Raw genomic sequence first — 21,591 nt, forward strand, 5'->3', positions numbered from 1 at the left:
ATAAAATTCTATCGGTACTGGTAAAGCACCTTTCCGATTCCTGCCAGGATTTTTCTGGTTCATAGTCTTTTCCTGCTTTCTCTGACTTTTCTTCTTTTTCTTCTCTTTTCCTCCCCCGTTTCTTGCGCTCCTCTTCTTCAGGTGGTTTGCTTCTGCAAGCCAGAAGGCACTCCAAAACTCGTTGATGTTTATCTGAGTTGGCTATGTGTGCTCTAACAAGAGTCTCCAGCTCATTCCACATGATCCTGTACTGTTCATCTCTATTGAAAAAGACAACATGATTTGATTCTTATCTACACAAATTCTCCAATCTCAAGTATCTAATTTATCCTCACTTCTATTTTAAAAAGACTTCTAGATTCATTTCAACATTTCATTTCAACAGTTTATTCTGGAATGGACAAACTTCTGAGTAAAAAATAATTACTAATGCAATACCTTTGATGTATGTGGTGCATTGCACAATCAATGGGTAAAAAGGAGAGGGGCAGGGGGGTAACTTCTGCTTTCGAAATATAATTTGAGTTAAATGTACCAAAAAGTCATATTTACCTTTTAGGGCCCTTTCCTCTTGTTCCAACTGTTGATATGGGCAGTGGGTCATTTTTTCTTTCCATGTCTACTAAATTGTAAATTGTTTTCTGGCAATTGAGGACATCTTCATCTGTCAATGCTTCCTTCACAATAACACTGGCCAATGGCACTACCTATGAGATAAAAAGAAAACAGATGTTCTCCATGAACACAAGAAAAGCCTGCTGAATCAGGCCCATCTAGTCCAACATTCTGTTCTCACAGTGAACAAGCAGCTGCCTGTGGGAAACCCGCAACCAGGACCCAATGGGGTTTCCGCCAACTGGTATTCTGAAGCCTCTGACTGTGAAGACAGAGCAACTCCATAAGGGAAAGCCTCATCCTCCAGGAACTTGATGGCAGTGAAATCATTATATGCTGCAAGTAACCAGCAGGAAGCCATAATTTGGTTTTATTAAGACACTTACCCAAATTCATTCCATCTAATAGCTCAGTGCCCTTGTCCTGACAAAAATGGAGCCAAAATGGGTTCAAGGAGGAGTCAGCTTGCTTGGAGGAATCTCAAGTTTTAAAGACGTATCAATAATAATGATAATAAAATCATTAAGGGGGGGCAATCTTTCCCTCAAACAAAACAGCTCAAATAGCACTGAATATGAAACCACACAATACCAGAAGGGGAAAATATCCCTGAAAACCTGGGGGGGGGGGTGTAGAAAGAGCAGTGAACTTGATTGCCTGAGCCCCCAAAAAGCTTAAGAGTATTCTTGTTAAGGGCTGAGGAGATATTGTAACATTTTGAAAGTACCACGTGTATAGATTAATATTAAGCAAACATTAAATGCATAATGCATTCCCAACCATACTTAATTGCCCATTACCAAGTAAAATGTGGCTTAGGCCTGGGATTTAAAAACAATCCATAGTCACCTACTGCTTGCATGTTGAATATAGTAGTCTGTGAGATGATCATGGGCCAGTAGCGAGTATGCTTCTCTAGTTGATCTTTGGCTCGCTCCAAGGGAATCTCAAAACTTTCATCACTCTTGTATCTGGGTTCCAGAAAAGGAGTAAGCCTGTTTTCCCTCATAAATTCACCAAAATCCTAAATAAACAAACAAGATAAAAGGAGAATTTTTCCTAACATTTCATGATTACTGCTCAATTATAATATCCCGTCTGATCATCATATATTACATGCAACTTAGCTTAAATAGGCTTTCTTAGTATTCAATATCAGTGCCAAATCTTACAGTTGTTACCAACAGGGAAAGTTTAGCTGCACAAAGTTTTGAAAAGTTTTGAAACATTCACACATTAAGCTGCTAAAATATTGACCAGAATTTTTTTAATGAAGCCATTTGAGATCCTGTAAGCGTTGTTCAAGATTCAAGCAACACCTATTTAAAGCTGAGATCACATAGCACAAAATGGCACAATGAAGAAGAAAAGTTGTGTTTTGTGAGCTTCAGAGTGGATGTCGTTGACTGGAATTTCTTGAAGTACTATACAGTGGTACCTTGGTTTATGAACTTAATCCATTCCTGAAGTCCATTCTTAAACCAAAGCGTTCTTAAACTAAGGCATGCTTTCCCATAGCTGCGGGGGACTCAATTTACAAATGGAACACACTCAACAGGAAGTGAAACATGTTCTTATTCCAAGGCAAAGTTCACAAACCAAAACACCTACTTCCGGGTTTGCAATGTTCTTAATCCAAGTTGTTCATAAACTAAGCTGTTCTTAAACCAAGGTACCACTGTATAGTTAATGCTACCAATGCTACGATAAAGCTGGATTTTGGGCAAAAGACAACTGAGACCTCTGATTATAATAGACCCAAGTAAGTTTAAAAACCAACCATTTATGTCTTGCCCAGATCCCACAAAAACCTGTTGGTGGCCCCAATTTCAGTCCAGAGGAATGAAAACTAAGGTTGCCTTCAAAGTCCAGGTTATTCTGTCATTCCTCAAAGGAGAAATTAATCAGTTTCACTTTTTCTTGAAATTTCTTGAAAAGTAGGCCCAGCTTCCTTTTTCCCTGTCCCTTGATTATAAGCTCCCCTCGTGACATTAATACAAGGGTTCTGCCTAGCTTTGTGGCTGTGAGAGGATAATGGCTTAAAGAAAAAATACATAAAGACATTTACTGTAATCCTGTAGTCTGTGACTCTACCACCACATCCTTCACTAATTGAAGGAGGATCTTCCAAAATGGATCGAGAACTGCTTAGAACATGCAGAAAAATCTCTCCTCCATGGCTACTAAGCATATGACTAATTACTTTAGAGCCAGACTTCCGTGGTTGTTCCAACAACACAGAACGACCTATTGAAAGAGAAATTGATTCATTAGTTACCTAGCTTAAAAATTCTACAAGATACCTGGTTATCCAGCTGTATTTTTAAAAAGCACATAAAATATTTGTAGGAAAGGACATTTTCATTTGTTTCCATTATTAAAAGATTTTTTTTTTGCCTACTTTCTGAAATCGATCCCACCCCCACCCCCACCCCCCTCTTTCTCCTGCCTCCTGCTCGCCCACCCCACCCCTTAGCAGCCAAGTGAAGTTTTTTGATACTGGAAGAAGCTGACCAAGAATATCCTTAAGCTAGTAGATTATGCAAGCACAAATTACATTTTAAAACAAATATTTATATCAATCACTTGCTGGAAAAGTAAACTTACAAGCTTCGGAAATTGTGTCTTAAGAGTGGCAAACGTTATGTTGAAATTAAAATAGTGGCATCAGTTATGTGGCATACACCTAAGCAGTTTAAATTCCAACCTCTGTCCCTAACAGTTCCTCTCTCTGTCCTTGGTATTAAAATCAGGCTTGGGATTAACCCAGGAGCATCATGTTATATTTGTGACTGTTTGGTACACTAGCAGAAGCCAATGTTGAAAAGCACCTTGTCTGGTTTGTCTGGAAGGTGTGGAGAAGAAAACACCTGCTTCAAAAAAACAAGAGCTGTATCGAACTAAACCCTTGTATGCACAGAACAACTTCTGTGAGTGCAACTTAACTTTCCCTCCCTCTCTTCCCCAATCTCCCTCTTCTGTGAGTGCAACTTAACTTTCCCTCCCTCTCTTCCCCAATCTCCCCTGGATTCCCCCCAAACTTCAGGAGCAGAATGGGAAGAGGGGGGAAGTTGCATTGTGCTCACAAAATTCCTTCAAGCATGCAGTGATTTAGTTGAATACAATCCTAAGAATCACAAGTGAACAGACTTAATTGTACAGCTTATGGCATCATGGCCAGAGTTCTTAACACAATGAGACATTTTCCACATTAAAATAATTAAGGAAATCCTACCAGAGACAAAAGCAAATCTTTTGTGAGAAGCAGCCCAAATTTTAGGCAAGGCAACATAGATATTGCAAGCAGAAGTTACACTTCCTGAATCTATGCAACTATCAAGAGTATAAGCACTTGTATATTATGTTCCGACAATATGACTGAATACAAAGTTTCCATTTTGTAAGGCCCCAGCCAGGATGCTCGGGGGGGGCACCAAGTATGGGGGGCTCTGGGTGCCTGAGGTCTTGCAAGGCCTTGGACAGCACCCCCAAGGCCTCGAAGATACTTTCTGAGGCCTTGCGAAAATCAGACTTCTGGTGGCACCGGAAGTCAGATTCGGACGTCTAGGAAGGCCTCAGACACCATCTCCGAGGCCTCTTGCCTCAGAGGTGTTTTCCGAGCTCTTGTGAGGTCTCGGAACCTGACTTCTGGTACCATCGGAAGTCAGATACCAAGGCCAGGGGGCCCAAGTGAAATGACGTCACATTACAACGTGACGTCAGCACGTCACACATGCTGGGCACCCATAACCAGGGGCCTAAGTTGGCGTCTCTGGTGTGTGTGTGCGCATGTGCACGTGCACACATGTCCACACAACCAAAACTGATATTTGATCAGCTCAGTATCATTAAGGCTTGAAATGGAAGTCAAAGGGTAGCCAACAGAAGGCACTACACAGCTGAGCAGTCAAATGCAAGGGGTCAGGCTCCTACTATTCACACCAGGCCTGGGCAGTCCAGAGACTCCAAGCTGCCTACACTTCAAGCAGGCTCCTTGGCCTGAGTGTACAACAGCACTCCAGAAGACTCACTAGGTTAGATTTCATATTGTATAGCTCCGAGTTCAAACCTGAATCCAAAACAATTAAAATAAAATATATTTTTACTGATTTTCTAGCCAGAAAGTATTTTACCATTAAGGAGAAAGTTGGTAAGGCAGGAAGAAGGCCGACTGTTTACATCGACAGGTGATATTCTGAAAGCTCCAGTACAATAATGCAGTTCTAAAGGGGGGGAAAGGGGGGAAGATGAAGAGAAACTTTAGTTTGATTACAATACAGAAAAAATACCTAATTCATAAAACAAACAAAAATTAAACACCATAGAATGCAATGAACATTAACCACACTGCAAAACAAGCAAAACCTATATTGGTGGTAATGTAAGTGGTATAGAAGCAAAAGCAAACACTGGTCTTCGTGCACACATACATGAAGAAGATGTCATTCAGTGGTGCACTAACAGGGGCTTTCATATGCTCCCCAGCACAATAATAACTTCCAAGTGTATATGGTTCATTTCTGCACATTCTTCAACATCGTTTTGAGATGACGCTTTCATGTATCTCACATATTCTCCATTCAACACTCATTCACCGCAGTATATATCTGATAATTTTAAGTTGTTATCATTATGCAGTTCATGGACATATCTGAGAGAGAGGAAAGGGGCACCTACCAACACTGTTTGTTCTTGGTGTACACCATTTTAAAGTTACAGTTTCTTTTAATGTACCTTCTTTGCTACTACCACCCATATGATTATCACCTGCAAAACAACATTTGAGATATTGAGTAAGTACACAATTTAGTAAAACACAGAAAATAATGGAAGTCAATACACAATAGCAAATGAATATCACAACCAATTCATTTGCCTGTCGCCTTGTTGGTGATTAACTCTTTCAAATCCATTGAAATCCTACTTTGACATCTTCAAAGCAATACTCTGCCCTATAACTGCTATATCTGTACTAGATCCCTGGTACTATTTTTAGGTCCAAAAATTTTCAGTTTTCCTCAACATTTAAATTGCATCATCTTTCCTATTTTAAAAATTCCTTTTCACACCTTCTATACCTGTAATTATGTACATAACTGAGGCAACTTGTGTGCCTTCCATTGTTGGGTATCAACCCTGAATTGATACAGCTGGGACCACAGAGAGGGTCTTCTCCCCTAACTTTATACTGCATACAGCATTAATGTCTCACATCAAACCTAACAATTTTGTAGAAAAGACTATGACCTGCAAACAGAGACAATGCACATACTTTTGTAACCCAAGAAAATATTTAATAAAAAATATTCAAACGAACAATAAGTGCAGTTCTGCTCAGTAAATAGAGCTTTCCCACCTCTTCTTCCTACATCAGCCTTTTAGATCCCAGCAAAGAAGCCACACTCAACAGTTGGGAACCCTTGGAACAATATGGGATATGGAGCTGAAGATGGGAAATTGGAGGAGGGTTTTTGCTTGTGCAAGAAGCTCCATAGAAGTTAACCAATAAGCGTTCAAAAAATCTTAAATTCTAAAAGCAGTCCCAAAATACAAAACAGCCTTAATATCCACAGTTGTAACTATATCTCAGATTATATTATTATATATTATCTATATTATTTTTTCTACTCACCACTTTTTAAAAAGTCTACGTGTGCTTCCTTGTGATGAAGTAGTTCCACATCATAATTGGCAGATGTATTGGCATGCTGCTCTTCCTTTTAAAGAAACACACACACACATACGTGTGTGTGAAAGATTAGTTTAAAAAAAGAAACAAAAGAATATAAGGATAATTTTATGTTTTGCCTTTCAATATAAGACTGCAAAAGGAAAAAGAACACTTAGACATGAAAGCATTAATGAGTTGGAACTGAGGAAATTTATTGAGTTATTGACTTCTTTAACGATCTAGCAGCTTATAATCATAAACAGAACAATCTTATGCATGTTTTCTCTAAAGTAAATCCCACTGTGTTTAATGAGGCTTACTCCCAGTAAGCACACATGCGTGTATCCTTCAATTACTTTATTTATATTACTTTTTAAAAATAACTACAATGAATGTTCAAAATCCAATGCCAAATTAAGATGTGAGTTCATTCAATAGCCTTGTCCTTGTTGATTTCTACACATAAAATTAAGTAGGAATGCAATATAAAAACCGATCCAACACCCACTTCCATTCAGAGATAGGTTATCCAACAGGGAAGCATTTTCATTTCATAAGCAATGAACAGTAATTATGATTATAACACCACCATCAGCAAGTGTAGCCATTTCTCATTTTATGGGGATTTCTTTCACTTCAGGTTAAGAAGAGAAACCACACATAGTCTTATCCGGCTTCCACAGCTGGATTAGCAGCTACTATCGTTCAAACTGCATGCATAAGGGTAAAAAGATAAAAGGAAACACCAACTTTTAAATAGTTGAGGCAGATTAGCAAACACCACATATGGCAGATTAGCAAAAGAAATTCACTAGGACTTGTTTTTTAATAAATAATACAAAGGGAACCCAACATATATACTATTACTAGAAACAACAAAAGGCAAGAAGAGAAAGCATAGCAGCAGCACACAGGTCAGTAAGTTGCAAACAAGGTATTTGCAAACATAAAACATTGTATGCGATGGTTCACTGAAGTTTAATTCAAATGGCCAGGGTGCATCATTCACAAAAAAATGTAACTGCTGCCTTAGGTTACACAATCCAGGCAGTACAATTAATGTTCAGCAAAAACAACAACAACCACACACAAACCCCACTGTTTATTAGTGTTACAATGCTTTTCCTTTTGTGCATTCTTTTAACCAATACAAATACTGGGTATGTTCTTTCCAAATAGTGCTCAATTACAACATATAATTGGAATTTCAGGCTAATAAGGAGGACAGGTTTCTCCAATGGCCACTGCAGGGCCAAGTAAGGCCAATAATAAAAGGAAACCCCCCACTAGGGCTGCAATCCTAAACATGCTTACTAGGGAGTAAGCCCCTATGAACACAGTGAGATATACTTCTGAGTAAACATGCATAGGATTACACTAAGTATTAGTAGGGAGAATGTCAAAGCCAGGTAAAGGGCCACATTTTTTAGAATATCTCATCAAAATTGTTCTCCTGTTTCTACCTTTCTTGCTGATGTAGCACTAAATCACTTGGGATTTATTTATTTTTTAACTCCTGTGTGTTTCTTCTGCTTGTTACAAACACCTTTATGTTGGAAGGAATGCAAGGAAATGACACAGAGGAAAGAAAGGCTCACTATGCCACTAAAATGCACAAGGGGCAGAAATTTCTAACACATGTATTAAAAACAAAAGAATCACAGACAAAGTAATTTGAAGCTAACTAGACTACATTTATGTAAAACAAAGGAAAACAAATACTACTTTCATAATTGAATGAATTGCTGAAAAGTCATTTTGTTCTGTGATCCTTTTTTTCTCCTTCATAAAATTTACTAACCTGGTCACAGACATTGAATGTGGGCTAATAAAAAACAGAAAAAATATGATATGGAGAGAAAAAAACAAATGTAAAAATATCATTAAATAAACATTAAAACCATTAAACAAATTTAAAAGAAACGGTGCAGCTACTTCAGCACAGAGCTGCTGACCCAACCTTACCTTCATGGGGATGTTAGTTATAGTGGTTGAAGCCAGATCAAAATGCTGCTGTACTAAAACATTCAGTCTGGTGGCCAGATGCCGTCCAGCCCGAACACTATGTACTTCGCTGGTTAAGACAGGAGAGAGCTTTTTAAAAAAAGACAAATACACACATACACACACAGAATACTCAGTAGCAGCAATTATGGTATGGCAGCATATACTTCAGTAAGAACATCTAGATAAGAACAGGAAATTTTTATCTAGTGAATGGCCAGTCTGTTAAAATGTATAATCTTATATTCACAGATAAATCTCTGAAAATGTGGTCCTAGTCTTTTATATAATATACCCTCTGCAACTATACCCTCTTCCAGGACTCACTCATTCATACAGATCCCATTCACGCAAAGTTCTCATTGTCAGATTGGTGAAGGATAGCCAACTTCTTTAGCCCAAGAAGTTTCTGGCAGATAGTATAAAAGCATGGAATTAAATCCTGGATTATGTGAAACCCATCTTTACATATTACAGTAATCTCACAATTTATGCACTTTTAACTTGTGTGCGTTCAGTTTATGTGCTTGGCAAATAAAAATGAAAATTTTTTTTTTAAAGAGGCTGGAAAAGGGAAGGCATCCAGGAAAAAAGATTTGCAATCCCACCCGCCATTTAACCCAATGTGTCTTGACTATATGTGATTTTGGTTTTATCACTCCAGAATGTAATGCCCATGTAAATTGTGGGCTTTCTGTGCTAGAGGTAAGTCATTTCTTTTACTCCACTACAGTACCAACATTTTCCTATTAACAAAAAATGTTTGATTTTACATGTATGAAGCATAAACACAGAGATAAAATTCTAAACACACAAAGTGCTATATAAAGTTATGCAGTAATTTTAAAGCCTTACCTCTTTTTTAAGATGATCCGACACAAGACTTTCCTCACCAACAGGGTAAGTGTGAATTAAGACCAGCTCACATCTCTGGATCTGCATAAGACTAAAAAGCACAAAACATTCTGTTACCAAGGCAGTAATGCCACATCAACTGCACAATACCTAGCATTCAGAAACTTTTAACTTATTTCATGAATATGAAGCCAGACAAAAGCACTGATTGTAGTATAGTACAGTTAGCACACACTGCAATTTTCAATTTCTTGAATACTTTCAGGATCACACTTCCATTTCCTGTAAGTAAAACACACAATTTAAATTTTAAAGATTTGTAACTTGTAATAGAGGGCCATGATGATGCCAGATGTATTGTTTGTATGTGCCAATTGTAAGCCAAAAATGTTAACAAAAATGATGATGGCCCATTCTTCTTGTCTGAACCCGTAAGTTGTTCAAATTCTCCCAAATAAGACAGCAACATGATTTCATGCAATATATTCTTGTTGTTTCCATTGAGTCAGGAGTGTGTGGTTTTATGTGCTTAAGGAAGCTTTAGTGCAGTCTTTTAACAGAGAAGAGTCATTCCCAAATATAAGGTATCTTATATTATACTCTCATGAACAAACAAATGGACTACATGTAGTACACCTAAGAATTTCATTGTGCAAGGAATATTCCAGATGCTTTACACACAATCTGCCCCACTTTTTCTCACTAGGGAATACTTGACTACCATATCTCACAATACATGGGGAATAGATTGGGCGTAGAGTACAAGATGCTTCTCACAACGCTTGTAAAATATGCTAATGAAAGGTGAAAATAAGGTTTTAGTAAAAACACACTCCATGCACGACACTCTCTTTTTTTTAAAAAAATAATTTTTATTAATTTACAACAAAATATAACAAACAAATAAAATATATTTCACATTTCATATTTCAGTCTCTTAGTTCTTAATTTGGACTTCCCTCAGCTTTTCCGCAAATCTTTCGTGGCCTTATTTAAATTTTCGCATTTCCTTTTTTACCCATTGCCATTTAAATATATTTTTCCTTCATCTTCCTTTAGACAATGTCTCTCAAATATTCACAGTGCTCTTTTAAAACCTTCTAGCGTTATTTGTCCATCACTTAGGCTCTCCAGATATTTAACAAATTTCCCCCAGTTTTCTGTAAACTTTTGGTCTCTTAGGTACCTAATCTTTCCAGTCATCTTATCCAATTCAGCATAATCTAGCAACTTAAACCTCCATTCTTCGAGTGTCGGTATTTCTTGTTGTTTCCACCTCTGCGCCAGTAGCATTCTTGCTGCAGTCACTGCATATTGAATAAATTTACTGTCCTTTCTCTTAATTTCTTTTCCTAAAATACCGAGCAGAAAGATCTCTGGTTTCTTTGTAAAAGTATACTTCAAAATCTTCTTCAATTCATTATATATCAGTTCCCAGAATTCTTTCACTCTCTTGCATTCCCACCACATATGATAGAAAGAGCCCACATTTTCTTTGCATTTCCAACACTTATTACAAGTCTTATACATTTTTGCCAGTTTTACAGGTGTTATATACCATCTGTAAAACATTTTCATCACATTCTCTTTCAGTGACATGCATGCAGTAAATTTTAAATTCTCTTTCCATAATTTTTCCCACTCTACCAATTGTATATTATAGCCAAAGTCTCTGGCCCAATGGATCATAACCGACTTTACCTCTTCATCTTTTAAATTCCATTCTAGCAACAAATTATACATTTTTGAGAGGATTTTGACCTCCTTATTGACTATTTCAGACTGAAATGTCGAGTCTTTATCTGTATAACCCCATTCTCTTACATCTTTCCTAAACATTTCATTCACCTGATAATAATGCAACCAATCATAAACATGTTTTTTGACTTGTTCATATGGTTTCATCTTCCATTTTCCTCCTTCTTTCACTAGCAATTGGCTGTATGTCGCCCAATCTCCTCTCATATTAGTTCTTTTGACACTCATAACCTCTAATGGTGATAACCAGTGTGGTATTTTAGGTTCTAATAGGTTTTTATACCTATCCCAGACTTCTATTAATGGGCCTCGGAAGATGTGGTCTCCAAAACCTTTATGTACTTTTTTCTTATCCTTCCACAAATACGCATGCCAGCCAAATCTATTATCATATCCTTCTAGATCTAACAGTTCCTTATTCTCTAATTTTATCCATTCTTTCAGCCAGCAAAGACATGATGCCTCATAATATAATTTCAGATCCGGCAGGGCAAAGCCTCCTCTTTGTCTTATATCTGTTAAAAGTTTATATTGTATTCTCGGCTTTTTGCCCTGCCATATGTATCTTGAAATCATTCTTTGCCATTCTTTAAATAGACTAATCCCCTTAATTATGGGGATAGTCTGGAACAAAAATAACATTCTTGGCAGCACGTTCATTTTGATTATGGAGATTCTTCCCCATAGTGAGAATTTCATTCTTCCCCACACTTCCAGGTCCTTCTTAATTGCGTTCCACACTGGTACATAGTTGTTTTGAAATAGGTCAATATTTTTTGGAGTTAGCCATATTCCCAGATATTTCACTTTTTTAACCGCCTCAATCTCCAGTTGTTGTTGTATTATTTCGATTTCACTTTGGTCCATATTCTTTACGATCATTTTGGTTTTTTTCTTATTTAGTTTAAAACCTGCCACTTCTCCAAACTTGTCCATCTCCTCTACCACCTCCTTGGCCGTAATTGTTGGGTCTTCTATTGTTACCACCAGGTCATCTGCAAATGCTTTGATTTTATATTCGTTTTGCCCAATCATTACTCCTTTTATGTTTTCATTTTGTCTTATCGAATTCAGAAGAACTTCTAACACCGTTATGAATAATAGTGGCGAAAGTGGGCATCCTTGTCTTGTTCCTTTAGAGATTTTCAATTCTTCTGTAATAACATTATTTATTATTAGTTTAGCTCTTTGTTCTGTGTAAATTGCCTTTATTCCATTGAAGAAATCTTCACCTATTTCCATATGTTCCAAGTTTTTCAACATAAAGTCCCAAGCTATGTTGTCAAATGCTTTCTCTGCATCCACAAACATCATCATAGCTTGTTTATCAATCCTGACAGACAGATATTCCATTACCATGCACGACACTCTCATCCTTCTCTCACCTAGGAGCATAAGAATGCTGTCTTATAACTTCAGTTCACTGAACCATTTAATTCAGCAATATCCACATTGACTGCCAATGACTCTCTTAGAGTTTCAGACAGAAACCTCTCTTATCCCTGTCTACAGATGCAAGGGATTAAACCAGGAAGCTTTCGCATGAAAAGCATGTGCTTTACACTGAGCAACAGCCCCAAAAGGTCTCACAAATTCCATTTTTAGCACCACAAATACAGAATTCAGTAAAATTATGCGTTCAAATGGAATAACTAGTCTGCATACTTACTGATCTGAATTAGCTGCTAGTTTGTTATGTTCATGTATCGTTTCCTGGACAAACTCCTCAAGCATTCGTACATGGCTGTCACTGGAATGGAGGAACACATGCATCTTAGAAAAAATTATTGAAAATCAACTATCATGAGAAAATATGATAATTCATTTATTATTACAACTGGTATTTACAATGATGATACTGTAGTACTGTTATTCTAACAACTAAAATTATACACTGTGTACCTCTATGTGCTACATTCTATAATTTTGGATAAAAACATTTTTAAGAACTTGAGGGCCATAGTTCATATAGGAATTCATAAAGACCGAATTCCGGTCTTTATTATTTGAAGAAGTGTGCATGCACATGAAAGCTTATATTCAGAACAAATAAATAAATAAATTGTCCAGTAGCACCTTAGAGACCAGAACAAACTTAGTTGGTCTCTAAGATGCTACTGGACTATTTATTTATTTTTTTCTCTATTCCACAGTTTGCAGAATAGAAGTGCATTTCCCTCCTTATGAGGACAGCTAAGAGAAACAGGCATTTGACCATTTACTCTAATTTTGCAATAGACACATGATGCTCGCCATACTTTTTACTTCCCCTCTACTCACCTCTGTAGCAACACAGATCGTCACTGTCAGACTCTGAACATGGGTTAATTTTTCAGCAATGTTCCACCAATATATTAATTTGCAAGAAGACTTACAGGTAAAACAGAATCTAAAAAGCTTTGCTAAGTTATAAAATTGTTACATTAATACAGGAGGTGCTACAAACCTCTTTGCGTTAGTAATACAGATTATTCGTCCTCTGTTTCCAACACGGTCAGCATTCTCCATTAATAAGGTTCGGGCCTCATGTTGGTATTCAGTAATTTTGCAGAGTGCCTCTACTGCTGCAACTAAGCCATGAAGTATACTGCAGCATTCAGGGTCTGCCCGAGGATTGGGAGGTCCAACAGCTGCTAAAGCGGCCATTAACTGATTAAAAAGAAAGTTTTGTTGCAATCCTAGTTCTTATTATTGAAGAGATCATGTCACAAAAACAAGTTATTCCATACACAAAAGTACATTGACAAGAAGAGTTCCAGAGGTTTTCCACTATACTATATTGCTATAAAGTATCTAGGTCTATTATCCTCTTAAAATAAGAATGCACATTTTGTCTGCATATGTCTACAAACAGCTAGATCATTAATCTCTAGGGATATAAACTGCTATGACCCCAAACAAATTCTTTTTCCATAAAGTGCCTAACCATGGCTACTCAAAAGTAACTCCTAGTGAATGTTAATGGAGCTTACTCTCGGAGAAGTGGGGTTAAGATTGCAGCCATAGCCAATAACAATGAAAAATTAACAGAACAAACACAATGAAACCCTGACAATCTTTAATACAAAAAACTACTTCCCACTTAAAATTTGTGCTCTATAAATAACATTTTAACCATTATCCCAGATCGTATTTGCTTTCCATCACTTTTATATTTGGAATCTCTCTCTTTACCTGTCATGAAATTAGAAGCAAATTTGATTTTCCCATTAATGATGAATCATTCCTAGACTTTGCTGATGAAACTTTCTTTTGAAGCATAGTATAATAATGTGTAGGGACGCGGGTGGCGCTGTGGGTTAAAGCCTCAGCGCCTAGGGCTTGCCGATCAAGAGGTCGGCGGTTCGGATCCCCGCGGCGGGGTGCGCTCCCGTTGTTCGGTCCCAGCGCCTGCCAACCTAGCAGTTCGAAAGCACTTTCGGGTGCAAGTAGATAAATAGGGACCGCTTACTAGCGGGAAGGTAAACGGCGTTTCCGTGTGCGGCTCTGGCTCGCCAGAGCAGCGATGTCACGCTGGCCACGTGACCTGGAAGTGTCTTCGGACAGCGCTGGCCCTCGGCCTCTTGAGTGAGATGGGCGCACAACCCTAGAGTCTGTCAAGACTGGCCCGTACGGGCAGGGGTACCTTTACCTTTACCTTTATAATAATGTGTAGGGATGTGCTAGAGACTATTTCTCAGTCCCATAGATAATATATATGGGCTGGAGCCAAAGATTCTCTTCCTCCATTGGAAAAGGACTCCTTTCATTGGAGGAAGAGAACTTTTTGATTTAATCCTTTGTTATTTTTAAAAATATTTTAAATATTTCAGATACACAATACTGAACAGGGTTGGGATGTTCACTGGTCAAATATGATCAAGTAAGAACTCAATGGGACGCGGGTGGCGCTGTGGGTTAAACCACAGAGCCTAGGATTTACCAATCAGAAGGTTGGTGGTTCGAGTCCCCGCAACGGGGTGAGTTCCTGTGCTTGGTCCCTGCTCCTGCCAACCTAGCAGTTCGAAAGCACGTCAAAGTGCAAGTAGATAAATAGGTACCGCTCCAGCGGGAAGGTAAACGGCATTTCCGTGTGCTGCTCTGGTTTGCCAGAAGCAGCTTAGTCATGCTGGCCACATGACCCAGAAGCTGTATGCCAGCTCCCTCAGCCAATAAAGCGAGATGAGCACCGCAACCCCAGAGTCTATCACGACTGGACCTAATGGTCAGGGGTCCCTTTACCCTTTACCTTTAAGAACTCAATTGGCTGCTTGTTATTACTATTTTCATTTAAAAATAGTTTATTTGCCACAGTATATATTCCAAACATTCTCATAATCTTAAAAACCATAAAATAACACGCCATGTGTTCCAATCTCATTAAAAAGGAGTACATTATATCTGCAACAATTTGAAAGGTTAAAATGTATATTTCAGGTCTTCCAAACTATGTTACTCCTCCAAACACTACTCCTGCATGTTCCTCACTACCTATGCATTCAATAAAATCGTTTTTCCTTTGACCTCTTGCTACCTGCAGTTTCCATGTTAGCTTTTCCAACAAAGCTATCTGTCAGACCACTTCAAACCACCTAGTCACAGTTGCAATGTTTTCCATGTTCTGGCTATGGTTGTTATTGCCATGGTCAATAAACGGGTTATAAGATCTTTATTTCTAATTCTTGGTGAGCCCTGACTATACAAATTAAGCAATGCCAGTCCTGGGGACATAGGAACTGTCTGCCTTGAAATCAAATATAAGTCTGCAAAAATATTTCCCCAGAATTTTTCTATTTTTGAACACTCCCACCACATATGTCTGTATGTCCCCCTTTTCACCATGAACCACATAAGCACAAAAAATGGCTGGCATCTGCACTGGATACCAATTATTATACTGTACTGCAAGCTATCTACAGTTAAATTCAACTCCACTATCTGCAGTAGCCTGTCAGACCTTTGAAAAAACTCAAATAGTCCAGGCTGATTCTATTTCAGTATTGGACTAAAAAAATCAATTGAAAGAGGAAAGGAATAAGACTTCATGGTGCCTCAATATCCCCAAAAGATGAATACAGGATAGGGTGAAGAAATATCTTGCATCTATGTAGGCCCCACATTTTGGCTCTCCAGCAAATAGTTAAGGGTAGCTTTATGAATCATTTTTAGGACCCACCTTATTTTTGTGATTGTAAGTTGTTTTAAACTGCTTTCAATATTGTGTTTTAATGTTGTAACCTACCCTGGGATCTTAGTTATTATAATTTATTATCTGCCCTTAACCCTAACAATAATCATACCTCTTGCAAACTTTGATCTTCTTGGTTCCAAGAGTTTAAGACATTTGCTCCAGAGTCACTTACAATGAAGTTCACCTGAAAATTTACAAAACACAGCTTAAGAAAACATTTTTAAATCTTGATACTGTAACAATTAACACTATCCATAGGGTCAGGGAACACGTGCTGAATCTTCAAGTTCCTCCCAACAAATTACAATGGTATTACAAAAAGATGAGCTGAAGATGCATAGAACATCACATCTAGCTAGTTCACATGACACACTAAGCCAAAGCCTGGCTTAGCATAAATGTGCACAGAGAATCTTGGACCTGCTTTGCTCCTCCCAGGTCCCTTTGCTGCTGCACTGCATCAATGTTTAACTCTTGGTTTAACTCTCATTAATAACAACCTGTAACCACAAAGTCTGACGAGGAGAAACCCTAACCACAAATCCCAGTGTGGGTGGCACACTAAGTCAAGCCCTGGCTAACTTGACCCAACAACCCTCCCCCCCCCCCCCCGACAAGCAAACAAATCTCACTGCAGCCAACTAAAGACAATCAATCACGCCCTGTTCCCACCCCCACCTCTCTCACTACCAAGAAATAATAAGCGAATGGGGGGGGCCCTACCCAAGTGATGGTGACAAAAACCCCACACATATATTAAGTAAAAGAATATGTTTACATAAAAGAATATGTCCAGGAGCATATGAGATCTCAATAAGCCAAGGTCTCACTGAGCATGTCATACAAACCAGGCCACTATGTTAAAAGCTAAAAAAGTCATTGTGTCACCTATGTTTCATAAAAAATTGAGTTGAATTTTTTTGAAATAACCTCTGTTATTCCTTCAAGTGATGTGTCAATAATAATTAGTTAAATGACTGTAACTCCTATCAGCAAGAGAAGTTGAAGCTCTGAAAGCTAATACACACTGTAAAATCTAATAGTAAGAAGTCCCATTAATCACAATGGATAATTTGAATTTGCCTCTACCAACAGCTGTATGACTCTAGGTAGTAAAGGCCTAATTATTCTACTTTAGAATATTCAGCTGGCAAAGATAAATTACTGCAGAGAATCTAAAATGAGAAAGGTATTGCCACTTTTAATATGCCAAACCCTTCATCTAAACAACTACACTGAGGGGGGTGGTCTGGAACTTTAGTACAGCAATGCTAATGTTTTTATTCTGAATTCTTTTATTCTTATTTCATTTTATTTTTATTTATGTTAGTGTATGAAATTAATTTTAGTAATTTCATGTGTTTTTATTATATTTTATATAATTTTGGTAAATCACCTTACCATATCATTTTATTAAAATCCGAGCACAATATGAACATTAAAAAAAAAAGAAAGAGACAAACAGGGGAGGATGCCTCACTGAACATAGTGGAATAATTCTGAGTACAGGCATTCCTCATTTTATCATGCATTGCTTTATTGTGCTTCAAGATACTGCTCCTCACAAGGACGTGGATGCAGCCACAGGCACCCTGGCTTCTTCCAGGTGAGGGAAGCCACCCCACTTCTGGCCATGGGAGTGAAAGTGGCTGGTTTTTCCCTGCCTGCTCCTGCAGCCAGGGTGGCTGGGCTTAAGAGACTGAAGTAGTGTAAACATAACTTCAATTGCAATGGGGAAGAAATAAAAAATGTATGACACACTTTATTGCAATATTCACTTTATCACAGTGTCTGGAACCAAACCTGCAATATCTCCAAGGTATGCACAGGATGTGCAGTGAATTGCATGTCAATCATTACTGAAAGCTGTAACTAATTGTATTTCTTAAGTGTGAAGAAAAATGTGGTAGCAAGTGCCAAATTCAAAATACAGATTTCTATTCAGTGATTTTTAGAAAATAAAATGAAAGCGTTGCCGGTTTCTACTAACAGAATGTCCCCATGGCTATGGAATGGGTTGAGCTTACCATGGCTACCAATTCTTTACAAAATATGGTTACTTCCATACCTCTGCAAACTTATTCATCATCTCTTCTGTATCTCTCACTATCTTCAGCAATTTTGTCTTAGGCACCAATGTAAATGCAGGCACAATTGTACTTTACACAATACTAAAATCAAAAGACCAACAACAAATTGTGCGACTGCATAAGGTGGCCAAAGATCAAGATTGCAAATTTCAAGACGCACTAAACTGCAATCATGACCACTAAAGTACAAATCCTACAGAACTCAAGAATAAACATAGTTATGATGCACTATTAGTGTAGACTCCCCTAAATACAAAATATAATTTTACCTGTCACTTACTAGTTTTTTAAAGGGGAATATATCAAACATTATTCTACAATATTCCATGGATGATTCCACTGAACAGGTCCATAGCGATCGTGATATAGGTGCAAGAGGTATGATTCCTTGGGTCCGATTCTTCATTAACATATCAAAGTCAACATGTTGTCTGCAAGATTCTGCCATATAAGGGCAGTGATCCACCACAAAAACGGTTTTGTGTGATTCTGAAAAAAGTTTCATTTTCTTCCTACAAGAAATGAATAACAGAATTAGTAAAACACTACGCAAATTTCAGAACAATCATACATATCTATTCAGACATAATTCCTAGAGTTCAATGGAGCTTACTTCCAGCAAGTGACTATAGGATTGTAGCCTCATAAGCAAGCCTAAAAGTGAAGATGTGAATAAAAAATACAAAAAGGATTGGAAAATGTGTGTAAGGTATTTTAAAAATCAGTATAAACAGGTGAACAGATTAGCAGGACTTGAATAAATTCAGCAGTGTAAGAGAAAGCAGGAGATAAAGTGTAAGAAGAGCAGAATTAGGTAATTTAGAATATGCAGAAGGGGTGGAAAACAAAAGAAACCAGCGAAGGAGAAGAAGGGGAGTCCTTATGAGTTTTGTTCTTTGTTCTTATTTCTTTCTTTTTATGTCTTTTCGGAATCGTATGCAAAAAGGCTAATAAAAGTTTTATATATTAAAAATAGTGTAGTTGTGAAAATACAGTGGACGCTCGGATTGCGAACATAATCCTTGGAGGATGCACATCCGCAACCCGCAGCGGCACGTCTACGCACGCGGGGGTTGCGATTCAGCACTTCTGTACCTGTTCCAGTACTTCCGGGTTTCGGCAGTCCGCAACCTGAAGCGTCTGTAACCCGAGGTATGACTGTACTTCTTTTGATGCACTTTTGCGGTGTACCTATTGGCAATCCTTTCCTGCTTCCTTTGATGTGTGGTTCAGTAATTACTTTGAAAAAAGCAAATACGTACAGTGGCCCAGTTTGCACAATACAGTAAACAGTAATGATCTGCTGGGATGGGCTGATTTGCTTCTTCCTGCTTGTGCTGGGGAGAAACAAACCACTACCCCTGGGCACAGTTTTACATTTGCTTCATTCCAAAAAATCATGATTGGTATGTCAAGAAGGGCATTTCCTTCAAATGGGATCCAATGTAGGTTTCCAAGTCAGTAATGCTTTTAAAGACACAAATACCACTATCCACATTTATTAGGAGTAAAATATATTTATGAAAGTTTCCATCTTACTATGAACCTTCAGATATTATAGATCAGGCATCCCCAAACTTGACCCTCCAGATGTTTTTGGACTACAACTCCCATCATCCCTAGCTAACAGGACCAGTAGTCAGGGATGATGAGAACTGTAGTCCCAAAACATCTGGAGGGCTGAGTTTGCGGGTGCCTGTTTTAGATTAATCATTTTAGTGTATTAGTTGGCTTCTCAAATAGTTAGCTCATAATATTTAAATTAAGAAACTTGGTTCAGTACTGTTGCACTTTTATTCTTGTCTCAATTAACACTGCATAATATTGCTTTTCGATGTGTCACATCTCTCACAAGATTATGTAAAATGTAAAATGTGACACTTTTACTCAGTGCTAAAGACAACCATCTCATCTTTTCCATCTCATCTTAAACATTTCTTCAATTTATGAGGGGTAAGCAGTATTCAACTAATAGGTAAAGGGTAAAGGGACCCCTGACCATTAGGTCCAGTCATGACTGACTCTGGGGTTGCGGCGCTCATCTCGCTTTACTGGCTGAGGGAGCCTGCGTACAGCTTCCGGGTCATGTGGCCGGCATGACTAAGCCGCTTCTGGCAAACCAGAGCAGTGCATGGAAACACCGTTTACCTTCCCGCCAGAGTGGTACCTATTTATCTACTTGCACTTTGACGTGCTTTCGAACTGCTAGGTTGGCAGGAGCAGGGACCGAGCAATGGGAGCTCACCCCGTGGCAGGGATTCGAACCGCCGACCTTCTGATTGGCAAGTCCTAGGCTCTGCGGTTTAACCCACAGCGCCACCTGCGTCCCTTACTCAACTAATAATAATACATAATTATTCTTCTAAAGAAGATTTCAAACTTACGAAAACAATCTGTGTGAAACCAAGAACCACAATCCCCTTTCAACAAATTTTGAAGATGTCCAAACCCAAGCCATGTTGATAGCGATCTGGTTGAGATTCCTGCATTGCAAGGGATTGGACTAGATGACCCTCAGGATCCCTACCAACTCTACAATTCTATGATTCTAATTGTCATTCTTTCTCAACCCCCCCCAAAAGACAATAAAAAACTGTTTGTAGATATATGCTTCTGTTTATAGGTCACATGCCCGTTCACCTAAAACTCCGAAAAGTCATCAGCTGAAGGGGGGAAAAGTTAAGAATTGGGATTTTTAAAAAATCTTGAACTTCCACACAATTTGCTTCTGCGTGAGGATTTCTAGGATAGAAGCCCCTCTCCCTTCAGTGGGAACACTTTATTGAGTTAATTAGCAAGTTGTTGTTGCTGTTTTAAATGTAGGTAGGAAAAGCATGAATGCGTTCTTTTGTGGCTCTTGAAAGCAGTTGTCTCTAGGGCTGGTAGTGATGGTAGAATTCTCCAGCCTGCAGAATTACAAAAGGCTGCTCCACTGAGCTAGGGGAAAAGGAATCACAATGCGTGTTTCATCTTTGGCTCAATCAGGGCCTGCCCACCCAGGAGACGAGGCAAGGAGGGTGCCTCAGGCGGCAGGGTCCACTGGGGCAATTGCTGCTTATGCAGATCTTCCCTGACCCCTTCCCTCCCCCCCCCCTCCCGTGGGGACGAGAGCAGCACAAGTTGGGGGTTTGCCTCAGATGCCAAAATGCCCTGAGCTGACCCGGGGGGGGGGGGGGGGGCAGGCAACCGAGTAGCACCTATCCAGATCCTCCAACCTATCCAAACGCCTCCTCCGCGAGAGGTCCAGAGGGCAGCAACACGAAAACCAGCCTTTTTCTGCAGTGGCTCCCCATCTGTGGAATGCTCTTTGCAATGAGGCTCACCTGAGGCCTTCATTATACACCTTTACCTTTAGGTATCAGGCCTTTTGGCTGACGAATATCCCACAACCTTTTTTAATGTGTGTGTGTATTTTTTTTTTGGGGGGG

General features: G+C 38.6%; 2 protein-coding genes across 6 annotated transcripts in view; one reads left to right on the plus strand and one right to left on the minus strand.

Annotated features, from left to right (window-relative positions):
- The window catches only part of STK38L (serine/threonine kinase 38 like), a gene marked incomplete at its 5' end in the record, with an annotated part of 336,575 nt that overhangs the window by 197,567 nt on the left and 117,417 nt on the right, over positions 1-21,591 (plus strand). The gene's annotated exons all lie outside the window — the stretch shown is intronic.
- Positions 1-21,591, minus strand: part of INTS13 (integrator complex subunit 13) — a gene marked incomplete at its 5' end in the record, with an annotated part of 29,403 nt that overhangs the window by 6,297 nt on the left and 1,515 nt on the right. For 3 of the 5 annotated variants that reach the window (XM_083399637.1, XM_083399633.1, XM_083399635.1), the window contains 14 exons: positions 30-260; positions 553-703; positions 1,465-1,639; positions 2,684-2,862; positions 4,749-4,838; positions 5,293-5,382; positions 6,248-6,332; positions 8,088-8,111; positions 8,252-8,380; positions 9,146-9,236; positions 12,573-12,653; positions 13,350-13,552; positions 16,183-16,257; positions 18,444-18,675. In XM_083399637.1, coding sequence (XP_083255763.1) covers positions 30-260; positions 553-703; positions 1,465-1,639; positions 2,684-2,862; positions 4,749-4,838; positions 5,293-5,382; positions 6,248-6,332; positions 8,088-8,111; positions 8,252-8,380; positions 9,146-9,236; positions 12,573-12,653; positions 13,350-13,552; positions 16,183-16,257; positions 18,444-18,668 — 1,829 coding nt within the window. The remainder of the gene's footprint in view (positions 1-29; positions 261-552; positions 704-1,464; positions 1,640-2,683; positions 2,863-4,748; positions 4,839-5,292; positions 5,383-6,247; positions 6,333-8,087; positions 8,112-8,251; positions 8,381-9,145; positions 9,237-12,572; positions 12,654-13,349; positions 13,553-16,182; positions 16,258-18,443; positions 18,676-21,591) is intronic. The other 2 variants (XM_083399634.1, XM_083399636.1) reach the window with 1 other exon arrangement.

Source organism: Podarcis tiliguerta (assembly GCF_965153285.1).
Source record: "Podarcis tiliguerta genome assembly, chromosome: 10".
Lineage (NCBI taxonomy): Eukaryota > Metazoa > Chordata > Lepidosauria > Squamata > Lacertidae > Podarcis > Podarcis tiliguerta.